Genomic DNA, 15315 nt, shown 5'->3' on the forward strand with positions numbered 1-15315 from the left:
TGTACCTTTAGTATTTTAGTGAATTTATCTATTTATATTGTTAATGTATAGAGTACCTATTAGAGTGAACATAATGTGAATCATACCATATAAGTTCTTAAATCCAAAAAACTAAAATACTGGTCAAAACCGCAAAATGCTTAAAGTTTATCGTTTATGTAGGTAACCAAAAACTTTATATGTACTTTAAAATGCATTTGTGATAACTAAAAATTGTGTTTTTTTTGTAAGTGTAAAATATATAATTTATACTTAATTTTACCGAGGGAGCAATAGTGTCGATTTACGCACTAATTGAGATAAATTGACTTACATATTTTTTATAAAACTTGTTTACAATTTATTTGGATAAAATAAAAACAATATGAGTAATCTCATGCAGACTTGATGAAAAAATTAAAATCTGTAGATATTCCGTGTCACTTCTCTCAGACAAATCGGCACCTACCTACATTGGAAATAGAGGAATTCTAAGTTTCCATGTTTCGTGTGTGTTACTGTGTTGGAAAAAATAGATCATTGCCATTTTAAATCGACTAAACACATTAACTGATAGACATATTAATATATTAATTGGTCCACGATAATTGCTAAAACACGCCACTATAAGCAAGGTTATCATAGAAACTCATCTTAACGGATTACACATATAGATGATTATATTTTTAATATTGAATCATCTATAATTGAATAATGTATTTTATGGATTATTAATCGTTCTATAATGAAGGAATAGTTTATTCTGTTTCCTTAAGATGTTAATTATTATTATTTAGTTATAGGTACCGGTGGTCGATCAAACGTAACATAACTAAAACTATTATAAAGTCTTAAACATTTTATTGGCACCGTGGTCTTAGATAAACAATAAAATATATTAATTATTTAATACACCACATTAGGTACCACATGATATTATGATGATGTCAGCGGCGCAATTTCAATAAGAGTGCTTAAGCTGTGCATTTTCTTACTTTAGTTTTTTTTTTTTTTGAAGGATACATTTTAGATACATAAGCATGAACATTCTTGAGCGTGCTAATTTTACAAATGGGGGTGTTAATACCCACTAAGCCCCCCTTATTTGCGCCAATGGATATTAGTGCACTGTTTGTTTTCTCTTCCTGGCCCACGCGCAACATGGATAAAATGAATTTATGCAGAATCATTTTTTTGTATGTTTTTGAATAATCTTAGTGTAAAATCACCCATTAAAAAAAAAGATTGATTATATTATTTTTGAAAGAATGACATATCGACTTATCTAAAATATTGTCTCAAAATAATTTAAGCATATTTAAATTAAATTAAATTTTTAAACACTATAGTAATATTGTTTTTAAATTTTAAATATTTTTTAGACATTGTCAACTGTTTATAATATATTATCCTCTCAATCTTTCGTGTTATAACCTATTACCTATACAACATTGCGAGTGGCGGCTGCACATGAATTGTATGAACATCGATAAGTGCAGGGTGCCAGGGTACCTACACGAATTGCGTCCGGCCAAACGACTACCTACACGAAACGTATTCGGTGACCGGTTTTATCTAAACGACTAGATACACGATATTATGTAATATGTATAAATATATAATATATTAGAATATAGAACATGTAATTAAACACAGACTGATGGTATATGAAAAAGAAGATTTTTCGAAACAAAATATGAAAATGACCAACTAACAAGTCTGTATCAAACTAAAAAGGGTATTATTGTTCAAGTTTTACCAATCTTTTTATTTTGATTGTTTTATATTTATATCTTTTTTTTTTAAAACTATTTAGTTACATTCCTGCAATAATTTAAACTTATACATCATACTAGATACTGATATAATTTACCTATCACTTCTAAGTTCTAACTGCATGACAACGACAAAAGTCATTATTTATATAACCTACCACGCGATAGTAACAATTTGCTATTGACAGTTTAAGTCTGAATAAAATGGAAAGTAATGTTTCTACGCCGAGATGCAATTATTCGTGTAGTGATTAGTATCATCGGGACGCAATTCATTTATTCATGTGAAAAAGGGATTTCTGGACACAATTCGCGTACACCCGCGAGACGCGTATTGGCGGAAGCCTGTTGGAATGTGCAAAACTGTTAAGTGTAAAGTAAAGTATAAAGTGTAAAAAGTATACTTATCTATATAGCCACCAAGTAGAGGACGTGGCTGTTTAATGGGGGCCATTTTAGGGTTGTGTGTTTTTTATTGTATTGTTTGATCGTACTAGTTAATTGCTATTCGGTGTCTATTATTAATTTATTACATTAGCTATGTACCTAATATGCAGGTTGTAACAGGAAGACCTGATAAATAAAACAATTTGTTCTAATTAATGGTATTTTTCTATTTTTTATTTTCATATATTCATATTAACTAATGCTTGAGCTAAACGTACTTGTAGTATGACATTTATTTATTTTATTTTTAATACTGAAAGCAAAAAATACACTTTATATACATAATACTGTGCCAAGTCACGCGCTCTTCTAAATTTATATACACTATCAAACACGACGTATTTCAAGATACGTGGGCAGCCGCGATCACCACTCACTACGTCGCGACATAACACATTTTCGAGGTCAAAATTGTAATTTATAATTCTCTTATTTCCGGCGAATTTAAATATCTATGAGAGCTAGTTATTTAAATGGTAGGTGCTATGGAGTAATTTAATACCCATCCAAGTTTTTACACTATATGTTCGGTTACTAAACGATAGCTTATGTACCCTGCAGGCTCCTACCTACTTTCCCAACAATGAAATTTATTTATTTTGTAAATATTATAGTTTATTTTATATTACATTAGTGTAGGTGCCATGTTAAAAAATGTACTAACAAAATGTAACTGTAGTAATTAGTTATCTAACGAAGAATATATATATAGAAAAAAAATAATAGATATTGATGAGATAGACACTTCAGTGCCAGTAGGTAAAATATGTTCATAGATAAATCAATAATATTCGAACATATATGGTATACAATAATGTATCTATATAGGTACTATGTGCAAATGTATGTTCAAAGTTTCAAACCCTTCACAACAAAAAATTTAAAAAAACATATATGTATGCAAGGTACAGCAGTACAAGCCTCAGACGTAAAGTGTGGACAATTTTTGCCCACTAACTAACTGCATGACGACTGATGAGTAGGTATGATGAGATACACAGTGTCGTATATATAAAGGGAGTGGGAGTTAAGTAATAGTCTACACTAAATTTTTTGATGTATTTACTATAGAAAAAATTATAATTAATTAGGAACCTGTAATTAATTTATAATAAGCTACAAGAAATAATATATTAAGACGTATAGTACCTAACTACAGTAGTTTAACATTAAGGAGACGACGTACCCCGGTACCCGCATGTGTTGTCCCGTCTCAGGTATAATGATAAATGCAGATATAATATACATGGATAAATAATATACTAAATAATGCATAATATTTCAAAATGTATTTCCAACAGTTCCAAATTGTTGTTGTTAACTTAAATATTATAGTAAATTGTGCTATTAACAAACATAAATGCAATATTATTTTCTGCAGTGTGTTCTCTCATTGGATTTTTACAATATTTCACAATGATACAAGAATCCTTCTTCTCCAAGATTAGATAAAAATCCATTTCAAAAACTTTAGGAATTCTAAGGGAAAAAGTTTTACTTCTATAGAATTTAGTTTTTTGTCTAATCAATAGCTGTAATTAAACAAGTATGAGAGTACCTATTACATAACTTATTATATCTTACAAAGTTACTTGAGTAAATAAAATAGGTATATAAAAATAAAGATTTTCTGGCTAATTTTTTTTACTTAAATGAAAATTTATTTAAGACTATCTAACCAGATAGTTTCAAAGATGACCACAATATAAAACTGTACCAAAGTAAAGTATTGGATACTGTAATAATATATATTGTGTGTTTTGATAGAAATTGCTGTGAATCAGATATCATTGAATTGGATTCAACTTCAAATACAATTTCATAAGAAAAAGCTATTTACAAATAGTTTACATATCAAATACACATAATTCTTTTAGAGTTATACCTAACGATTATCATGTTCACCTACAATAATTTTTTTTGATTATTATTTAAATAATTTATTCAAACAGTATAAAAATATGAAATTTGATTACTTTACAGCTTATTCTATATTATGTAAATCGTAAGTGTATTATTAGCTATTATTTTAATTTTTTTGTTTTTAATGGAATATGTAGTCAAATGTTAACTCATAAAATCATAAGTAGAGATCAAAATTATATTCATTTCAATTTTCATATTGAGTATATTATACACAATTAAAATTTGCTTAATGGTTAGTACCAGGGCTGGTCTTAGGGGACTATGCGCCCTGGGCAAGGAAAATTAATGGGCCCTCTAATTAAAGTTAAGTAATTGAATTAAAAAACTAACATCTGAACTTTGAAGGCGCCCATGATATATCAGCGCCCTGGGTGGTCGCCCATGTGGCACGCCCCTAAAACTGGCCATGGTTAGTACCTAGGTATAAAAACTAAAAATAATACAATGTTATGTAAATGATTTATATAAATGTAATATGTAACATTTAATAAGATATAGTATTTACAAAATTAAAAAAAAAATACATGAAATAGAACTATAAAAATGGCCAATGGTTATAGTTTTATGAATTCGATTTGGTACATGTAGTATAAAATATGGATACATTATTGTGTTCAGGATTTGCTATAGAGTATGGGAATCTATCAAATCCATGACAAGCAGCACCATAACTTCCATACTTATTAACAGCTATAATTGCTCCACTAAAGTCTGGATAATAATTGGCAATTGTGTCTATGGCTAATTGAGCTGCTTCTGTTGGCATATGGCCATACTTCATTGCTTGAACTGCATGAAAACTAGTATAAAAAGGAGAAAAATATACAAATTAATTTACTAAAGATTAATTTATTAATTATTTGGTTATTAAAAAATATTAGTATCACCTATTCACCTACCTTGGTAAAAAACGCATTAGTATGTCTCCATCGCCTGTTGCTGCAGCAGCACCATAGGTGTTCATAGCATAAGCACCAGATCCAGGAATGGGAGAGTCACCAACTCTTCTGTAGTTTTGTTAATATAAATTATAATTATAACTAATGATATGTTTAATATTGTTATATTAAATCTTTACGACTTATACCTAATATTACTAAAAATAATCAAAATCAAAATTTAATTATGATATGAAACATTTAATGTCAACTGATTTAAGCACCAGTTTCTAATTAGATGATGCCTAATTTGTTTAAGTAGTTTGTTAATTTTAGTTTAAAGACTATATGTTATCATGATACAGCAGACAGAAACCTGTTATTATAATATTTGTACATTACTTACCCAGGTATTTTGAATTTGGCACCATTTGTAGATGTTCCAGCAGCAATATTACCTTCATGGTCAATTGCAATAATTCCAATAGTATCATGATTTTTTGAATCCACAAGATTTAGCTCAGGTTTTGAATGTTTTGGAAAATTTGGTTTGTAGGGTCCACAATACTTCTTTGGATCTGGGCTAACATTCTATATTTAACATACATTTTTTAGTCCATTTAATGAGTCAATATTTTAATTGGATAACTGTAACTTGCAAGTCTGTAACAAACAATTAACAACATACAGTCCAAAAGTTTGGTTGACAATTATTAGATTTCCATTGTTTCCACAAGTTCAATGAATCAATTGTGCTGAGATTAGTTTCCTTAAAGCCCATTTGTATAGCAAATTGAGTCGCTTCATCACCTACAAGAAATGTATGTTTTGTGTTTTCCATCACAAGACGTGCTACTTTTGAAGCTGACTTGATACGTTTCATATGCCCAACAGCTCCCATATTCATTGTAGATCTATGGGTTTATTGTTTCAATCATTAAAACTTTAAGTAAAGAGTAATAAATAATTAACAAACCCATCAATGATAAGAGCATCTAAAGAAGTTTCTCCATTTTCATCAGGACTTCCACCATAACCAACAGTACCATCACATTGCTCTTGTTCACAAACTGTACATCCAGCTACAACCGCATCAATTGCGGTGCCTGTCATGTTTAACACTGACCAACCTAAATTAATGTTTAAATGTTAACAGTATACAATAGCCAATAGGCACAACATTAATTTTACTAGATAAAAGAATTGTTGACTAATGGTCCAGCTTTTTTTCTTAACAAATATAAATGTTAATTAAAATACTACAATTTGTATAGGAATCAATAGTTTTTTTTTATTTCTTTAATAATTAAGCAGGGGGTTGCTGGGCCATTTTTAGAGGGGGCTAATGTCCTCTTCTGCCACCCTTTATGCAATAAAATCAAAAATAAATTGACAATTATTGTATCTGAAATCTAATTAATATTTAGAAAAATTAATATTCAATAGATGATATATCAATGTTTCCCTTAATATACCAACACAACAGCATTTTTACAGTATCAGAACATAAGAGTATTTTATGAGAACACCAATAGTCATATTGAGTTATTATTTATATACCATATGGTTGCAGGTTGTCATGATCGCCTTTATTAGTGAATGTGCTTTATAATGTACTTGTATAATGTGCTTTGTATCATACCGAAAATTGTTGTAATTTTATTATTGTTGTTGTTGATTAAATACTATACTATACTTAATAATGTTGGACTAATAATGAATATTTTTTAATGATATAGAGGAGCAAATTTTGAATAAAATATTGCTATATAGGGTGATTCGTCAAGCATGCTCACTTCTTTTATTTTTCAATAATGTAGTAATTCAAAGCCTGAGTTTTCGAATTTTGAATTGAGGCTATATTTCATATTATATTATGACAAATTCTTGAGATTTTAGAAGTACCTATTTAAGGACAGTACTGTGGAAATACAAGCTTCTGTTTTTCTACAGTAAATTATTTAGCAAATAAATTTTTTCGAAAATATTGACATATCAGAATCAAAATTTGTACGAGTAGTTTTTGAGAGAAGTCTTTGCATATCTACTGAAGATATTAGGTTTGAAATATAAAGTGGTTATGCTGATTAATATTAATTAATCAACATTAATAATTTATAAAAACGATTCGGGATATTAGATATTAATTTCTAGATATCTATTTAATATTTTTGTAAAACCATTTTTATCTAGAGTGAACCTTTTAGGGTCAAGTGCAAAATATTTTCAATCAGTTTTGAACAATATTCATGTGCCCAAAGTCGTAAACACTACATAGTACATAATAACTATAGTTATAATATAGGAATATAATACATTTTACATAATAGAATATTGTTATAACTTTAAAAATAGCATTATAGTTTTATAATTTTAATTTTTCACAAGCCATTGGAATTTGACCAACCCACCAACCTATGGCAAGCATTCTATTGGTTCACCAACCCAGATCTAGAGCATAAACATTTTAATAACTAAGAAACTACTCATCAAATTAGGCAAATCAAAATTTTTAAAAATATTATCTACTAAATAATTTACAGTGAAAAATAGTATAATATTGTACTTATTGACACAGGACAACTTTAAGAAGTAAAACAAATTAAAGAATTTTTAAAATTAAACAGAGTAAATTTTTAAATTCCAAGCCAGAATGGAACGAAAAACTGGTGGGGGGAGGTGAGCATATTTTATAAATCACCAAATATAATAAACAAATACATTTATATCACAATGATTGACACCAAAATAGAATATGGCTCATAGGAAAAACAGTTATGCAACTGCCAGCAGTCAACTTATTAAACAGATATATTAGGTCATTGAATTCGAATAAAAATTCAAATTTTCATAAAATACAAAATAAATAATTTAAAGGTTATTTTAAACTTTTATGCGACCACAATTGTTTATTAAACATCTTATATAAAACTGTAAACAATAATCTTAATTTTAAAAAGAGTAATTAAAATTTCATTACTTTTTTTTGTCGCATCAGAAAACGCCCACGTACTGATAACCATTGGAGTATTATTAGTTAAACAATTATCTTTCATATAATAACAAAACAATTTACGAGTAATTACAATCATCGCGACAGAAAAACTTATACATAATAATATTTTTTTTAAATAAAAACAGCAATTTTTTAACATTTTGATATTGACAAATATTAACAATTAGTAAAAGATGAAATATTATTGAAAATTATTGGAAACAATGTGATGTTTGATATTAACATTCAATGAAACAAACCTATACCCGTTCTCTGTTTTTCTTAGTTATAGAAATAAAATAAAATACTGAATGAGGCCAGTGCCCTTAAAATGAACAAACTACTGATAAATTAATACGGACACAGTAGAAACAGTTAATTAAATAAAGTAGCAATTCATTGATAGAGATAAATTTTAAGGTGTAAATATGATTTAGTCTATAAAAAGATTTAATATTTGAATCACTGAATTAGACAAAAATACTAAACTAAATCAAACTAATGCATTTGGCCAAGACTAAACGCATCACACATTGTACATTTTAGCCTTCGGGAACTAAGATACACCTATTTAATATTTATCTGAATTTACTCGTGATAGAATACTAGTAATAATAGAATATGAAGAAACGAAAAAATAATAGAAATAAATGCAGCAATAGTTTAATAGTTAATAGTAAATGTTATGATAATATGACAAGAGGGGTGACTCGTGAGTCGTGACTGCAATGTCCGAAACCGAATTCCGAGTTTCTGAGTATGATTTATGCAATTGTGTTTTTTATCTTTGTCGTTGGATATCGGACACAACACATTTGTTTTGTCAATATCTGTCACGGGACACTAAACAGCGTCGCAGGTCACAGGCTCAAAGCGAACAGCACGAGTTGACGGATTGAATATTTGAAATTTGAATAGTGATCGAAATCGGAAATACTAAGCATTAAGATTAAGCAATAAACATATGTTTATTGTTTATCATCATAGAATAAAACATACACTATCCAGTTATCAGTTATCACCCAGTTCCAATCACATTCCAATGTTGTGAATATTGAATAATAAATTATGGGATAATTTATTCTGTATCATAATTTTGTGACGTACCATTTAGGTGCCTATTTAAAAATAATATATATAATGTAGTTACTAATAATTAATAATCGAAAATCGATGTTCTCTTTTATTTATACGTATTAAAAGTAATTTCATTACTACTTTCATACAAAATTGTTATGGTGGCATACATATTATTAATTTCGCCCGTTACAGAAATCGTTGATAAGAAGATTATGGAAATCAGCTGGTAAACAAATAACAGGTATAAACATAAAAAAAAGCTAAAAAAAAAATAGGTACAACTACTACAACATATTTTCGAGATGCCTTCGGGACGTGAATGTTGATGACGATGATGTGAGGCGTGTGCGTGTGAATGCGTCGTTTGTGCATTAGTTGTCGTACTCCGCGGTCCGTCGATAGATTTATTGTTATAAAGCAGTCAATAACTGCAATTACACATTAACATTAATTATAATTAATAATAATAATAATAATAGTAATAATAGTAACAATTAAACAATAATCGTATATAGTAGGTTCGGCAACGATTTCTTAATAACACTGATCAATTTTATAACTGATTTTCAAAAGGCGTCGTAGGTAACGTTTTCGTTTCGTCTGTCCGCGCGTGGGCATCTTGATCACCGGATATAGCATCGCACTAGAAACTGACCAGTTTTGCTGCCATCACTGTCCGACCGTTTGCCGCCTACACGCGACGACTACGACGCGACCACGGCAGTCGTACGACACAATTGTCATCGCCGTCCAAATGGTGGCCAGCCGAAGTCCAAATGCAGTTGACGACCGACTCGGCGGCAACCGCCAGCTATGCGATCCGGTGACGGGCAACGTAACATTTTGATTCAGGTAAAAAAAATCTACTTATCCGCCGACATTGCTATGCACTATGTAGACATTTGTCATTTACGCCTCTTGTCTGATTCTATTCCGTGCTGTAATCCACTGAGATAATTTGCAAAACTTAAGTATGTCTATATTGTTTCAACCTACTTAGACGTTTCCTATAAAACGTTGTCAAATACAATCTTTAATAATATTTACCACATCCACCTATTCTATTACACGTCCCAAATGTAGCGCTTAAACATTTTGAAATTAAATTATTCATAAAGGTATTGATATATCTTTAATGAGGTAAACAAAATTAAAATTGAGAATCAAGTGTTGTAGTAATTTTAAATATTGTTAATTTTATTTATTGTAAAAGTAGGTATTCCGTGGTTATTTGCTGGTTTGGTTAGTTTTAAAATATATAATATGTGAATATGCTTACTTACTAGATTTATAAAAGGTTTTAATGTGAGAGTAAGTAAGTAACTTGGTATCCAGTAGGTAAAATTTATGTATTAACATTTTTTAACTCGTGAAATTTCCAATGAAATGATATTTTTCCTTTCCATTAATATTGCGGAAGTTGTACCTAACTACAAATAGTTTTTTACCTATAGATTTTAGTAGAAAAATTTCATATAGGCACTTTGATCTATAGTGATATTTCTTATTAGTACTAAACTTAAGCAGATAAGAAACTATGAATCAAATTATTTATACCTTACCTATTACTTGTTAAAATATTTACTTGTTGATTTATATTTTTTAATAACTTTTCCATATATATAATTAGAATGCTTTTAAATTATATAAATACAGGGTGATTCACCAAGCACACTCGTCATAATTTTTCCTTTAATAATGAATTTATTGAAATTCTGATTTTTAGAAAATTTAATACAAGGCTCCTAACATATTTTTACAATAGCAGTTGCAAAATAAAAGGAATACATAGTCACAATTTTTTTTTAGACATTCAAAGTTTGAGTTTTGACAACATATGTAAAAATCACGAAAATTCGCAAATTATTTCAAACTAAAAATTCATAAAAATTTTTCTTTTTAAATCTAAGATTTGAAAATTTTTAATAATCTATAATATATCCTAGACAGATAAACCGTCTTCGCTCAGAATCGTTTTTTGTATACAATGATATAATATCATTGGATTCAAATTTAATTCCATCCATTACAGTAACCCACTTGTAACCTACTGTACAGCAGAGCGACATACACGACTTACCCGATTTATTTTTAATTAATGTTAATTAATTGATTGATACTGACTAGTTATATGAGCTTCAATGTTAATAATTAAAATTGGTAACTACTTTAAATTTAAATTATTTTATTTAGTTATCTAGGTATTGGTATGTTTGAAATAATATTAGAATATGATTTCCTAGTTTTATGTACCTACCTAGTATAGTTATTTTGGTTGGTATTAAAATATTCATTAAATTTCCTATTTTAAAGTGTGTATCTAGGTTTAATGTATTTATTTTTCAGGGTGTTATGCGTTTGTGCATAAAACAATGGGGGCCAACATGGGTAAAAGTTCAGCATCTTTGCTGGATGCACTCCCTACACCACAAAGTCATTTGCATGTAGTCATGTTGGGCCTAGACAGTGCTGGTAAGACTACAGCTCTCTACAGACTTAAATTCAACCAGTACCTGAATACAGTTCCTACTATTGGATTTAACTGTGAAAAAGTAAAAGGAACTGTTGGTAGGGCCCGAGGGCAAACATTTCTTGTGTGGGACGTTGGTGGACAAGAAAAACTTCGACCACTATGGAAAAGTTATACTAGGTAAATATTAATTTAAATTTAATTCCTTTGAAATTGATTAGTTGTACCACTTCTTTATTTACCTTTAATAAATTATTTTCAGGTGTACTGATGGTATATTATTCGTTGTGGATAGTGTAGATGTAGAACGAATGGAAGAAGCAAAAATGGAATTAGCCCGCACCGCAAGAGCCCCAGAAAACACAGGTGTACCGATTTTAGTATTAGCAAATAAACAAGATTTGCCTGCAGCACGAGATTCAGCAGAACTAGAAAGACTTTTAGGTCTAAATGAACTTAATCATTTGTGGCATATTCAAGCTGCTTGTGCTATAACTGGGGATGGTCTTCAAGAAGGTTTAGATGCGCTTTACGATATGATATTAAAACGCAGAAAATTAGCTAAACAAGTAAAAAAGAAAACTCGATAAATTAGTTAAATGTCAGAATGACTAAATTTTTATATAAAAGTACTGTGCTATTGGGATAATGAATACATTAATATATCCTATTTTTGCACTATAATATGAAATTTCCATGACACATGTTTAACAATAAACAACCCATAATGTATTTTGGTTTTGATATTGACGATATTAAGCGTATATTATTTATACCGGGTACATTTATTTAATCATTTAAATTATTAATTTTTATTTAAATGACATAATAATATACTTGATGAATATTTTATAGAAAAGTATTGTAACTTACTAGTAGTAATAATAATCTAATATTGTGGTATTTCATTGATTCCCTGTAACTACTTAAATTTATAGGACAGTGTTTACTATATAACTTTTATCATATAATGCTTAACTATGTTAACATAATTTTAAAATCATAGATTAATTTTTAACAATATTCCCACCGATTGTAAGTATGATTTTTATACTATTCAAATAGCAGTTTTTTGAATATGGCAGCTGAAAAATTTGATGTTGGAAATTTATTATTTCACTTCAATGTTATTTGATTCACTTTAAAAAGTAACTAGTTTGTTATTAAATGTAATTATTTTCACTCCATGGTGCTTTATTATTTTTGAAATTTTACTGTATTATTATTTTCTTAGTGCAATATTTCACTTGTTTAACAATATTGCTGCACTTAAAAAATGTATTTAATGAAAGGTTCAACAGTTAATGTTTTTAACTAAACCCATTTTGAATTTAAATGTTAAATATTTATATTATTTATATATTATATATATATATATATATATATATATATATATATATCAATTACAAATATGAAATTGAGTTTCAATAACTGATAACTGACATGATAAATTTGTGTTTTCTTACACATTTATTTTATTTATAAACATGGGAACAGTTTTTTTTCTATTTTTAAACACTAGCCAAATTTTCTGTTTCATTAATGAGTATTCTACCACCTATCAGGTTACCATGATATTATATGATTATCTTTTATCCCATGTTCTTAAGTCTAAAGTCAGGAAAAACTGTTCTAATGTTTAATATGCCCAACTTAATTGTATATATAATATATACATATACTACTTTTAAAGTGTGTATTTATTAAGAAAATAATTATATGTTATTGTATAGTTAAAGTCATTTGCGTAGTTAATTAAATATTTTAGTTTCCAATTAAGCCTACATCGACATTTTTATCTAAATATATGGGTCAAATACATTAATCCATCAAACTTTGAATCTTTCTGAATATGTATTTGTATATTTTATTCTATATTTATTATTGTTTTAGTTTACGTTTTAATGTAACCTATTTTTTAAATGCTTTGTTATTATATTTTTTACACATTTACAATTTTTTTTAACAAACTACTTAAATTTTTTCATTTATAATTATATCTTATGAATAAGAAGAATTATCACATTTTTTTATGCTTTATTAATTTTCTTGTATTACCTATTCTGTTGTAATGACTATATTTTCAATCCTTTTTAGTTTTTGTTTATGTGTAAATTTGTTTATATAACTTAACAACGAGACTGTTTATGTGTTTTGTTATGTTGATTAACTTTTTATGTTTACATCAATTAAGTAATTAAGTGTGTAAATCTAATAATTGTCATTAATTAGCAATTATTGAAAAGTATTTATCATTAACATTAAGAAACAATCATTTTTAAGGTTTTTTTATTTATATATATTATGTTATACATTTTAGAAAATTGTTTAGCAGAATTTACTGTTTTGGCCTATTATATAAATTGAATGAAAGTTGTGAATCGGTCATATTATGTATTATTAAATGTGAATTGACTATTTTTTTTTACACCTTCAAAAAATGATTTTAGCTTTGTTTAAAATTAATAATAGTATTGTAATACATATTATTTTGTTTGTCTATTAAAATTTGATTTTATGTTTTTTTCTAAATATATTGTTTCCTCAAAATCACCAAATTCAAGCTAGAAATTTGTGTTCCCAGAACTGATGCATCTTTTTTTGGATAGCTATTAAACATAGTTTAAGTCTATTATAGCTTGCAGAATGCTTGCAATGTGATATTTTTTGTTATTCAATTATATTGATTTTATTCATCGACTAGGTATCATTTGACTTTGTAGTTTTTGAAAATATCTATAAATGTATCAAGATTCAAGGTTTACTGAAGTTAATATTTTTTTTTTTAATGTCCGTTGTAGTCCAAATGAGATTTTTTACAGAAAGAAAATGAGGAAAGAGACTGAGTCATGTTTCCCATGGGATTGTTGTACACATTCTTTTTTGCCATTGGTTACTTAATATTTATATAACAGTTATAGAAATAAGTAGTTTTTTTCTATATAAATGAATGCCACCAGTTAGTGGTACCATAACATTATATGACATTATTATGATTGGATATAATATTAAGTATTAACTCAAAATTATAATATTTTTACCTGAGTTGATTAATCCAAAGTTAATAGACTCAAAAACTACCAAGCTGTATTCAATAAGTTATAATATATTCCACGGAGGCTAGACTTAGAGTGTGTTTAAGTTTAGCTTACAAATTTTTTCCAGCTCACGAAAAAAGAATACATTTTTTTATTTATAACTTTATACAATTGCCATTGGGTAAATTCTGTATAATATTGTATTATTATTTTAATTAGAAATATAGCATATATAATTTTTAATTAACATATATAAAAAAAAAACAAATCTTTGGCAAGAGCAACACTATAACAGCTACTCTATAATATAATGAAAATTAAATTATGTTTGTCGGTAACCTCAACCACTTATTAAGAATGGTCAGTCCAGTTTGTTTAAAAAAAAATGTGACAAATATTAGACCAAAATGAGGTTAGGTTAGGAAAAGAAAATTGTTTGTGTATAAGTAGTTGCCAATAGTTACATTTGACAAATTATAATAGTAATAGCATAAGAAACAATAATTATTATTTTTATATATAAATAGTTGATAAACTTGGGTAGATGAGGTAATCCCATGAATCGCGGTTTTCAAGCTTGAATAAAGAAATTTTATCTTAAAAGAAATGTGAGAGTTGAATGTTTCATTTTTCACTTATTAATTTATTGTTTTTAGAATTTTTTAAATAATTAACTTATTAAATTAGTATCCTTTATAAGATTTACCTGTTGCTGTTTTTCTTCAAT

The 15315-nt window shown here is 27.8% G+C and overlaps 2 protein-coding genes across 2 annotated transcripts; one reads left to right on the plus strand and one right to left on the minus strand.

The window, feature by feature from the left end:
• Positions 1 to 4281: 4281 nt before the first annotated feature.
• LOC107169380 (N(4)-(Beta-N-acetylglucosaminyl)-L-asparaginase-like) lies at positions 4282 to 9007 on the minus strand. Its single transcript, XM_015519106.2, has 6 exons — positions 7986 to 9007; positions 5982 to 6135; positions 5694 to 5919; positions 5412 to 5596; positions 5027 to 5134; positions 4282 to 4927 (listed from the first exon to the last, which is right to left on the minus strand). The coding sequence occupies exons 1-6, from the start codon at positions 8158 to 8160 to the stop codon at positions 4690 to 4692; spliced, it is 1086 nt and encodes a 361-aa protein (XP_015374592.2). The 5' UTR covers positions 8161 to 9007; the 3' UTR covers positions 4282 to 4689.
• A 165-nt stretch (positions 9008 to 9172) lies between these two features.
• Arl4 (ADP ribosylation factor-like 4) lies at positions 9173 to 14247 on the plus strand. Its single transcript, XM_089219398.1, has 4 exons — positions 9173 to 9321; positions 9654 to 9932; positions 11427 to 11730; positions 11813 to 14247. Exons 3-4 carry the CDS (start codon positions 11453 to 11455, stop codon positions 12138 to 12140), a joined length of 606 nt encoding a protein of 201 aa, XP_089075524.1. The 5' UTR covers positions 9173 to 9321; positions 9654 to 9932; positions 11427 to 11452; the 3' UTR covers positions 12141 to 14247.
• Positions 14248 to 15315: the final 1068 nt, after the last annotated feature.

Source organism: Diuraphis noxia, unplaced genomic scaffold (genome assembly GCF_037042655.1).
Source record: "Diuraphis noxia isolate RWA-SAM2 unplaced genomic scaffold, SU_Dnox_SAM2 contig0002, whole genome shotgun sequence".
NCBI lineage: Eukaryota > Metazoa > Arthropoda > Insecta > Hemiptera > Aphididae > Diuraphis > Diuraphis noxia.

Coding starts and splice junctions, on each gene's coding strand:
- LOC107169380 (XM_015519106.2), bottom strand. CDS start 8,160: ATGTTAAAAAATTGCTGTTTTTATTTAAAAAAAATATTATTATGTATA. Junction 6,136..7,985: donor TTCTGATGCGACAAAAAAAA/GTAATGAAATTT, acceptor ACATTAATTTAG/GTTGGTCAGTGTTAAACATG. Junction 5,920..5,981: donor GATGCTCTTATCATTGATGG/GTTTGTTAATTA, acceptor ATAAACCCATAG/ATCTACAATGAATATGGGAG.
- Arl4 (XM_089219398.1), top strand. CDS start 11,453: ATGGGGGCCAACATGGGTAAAAGTTCAGCATCTTTGCTGGATGCACTC. Junction 11,731..11,812: donor CTATGGAAAAGTTATACTAG/GTAAATATTAAT, acceptor AATTATTTTCAG/GTGTACTGATGGTATATTAT.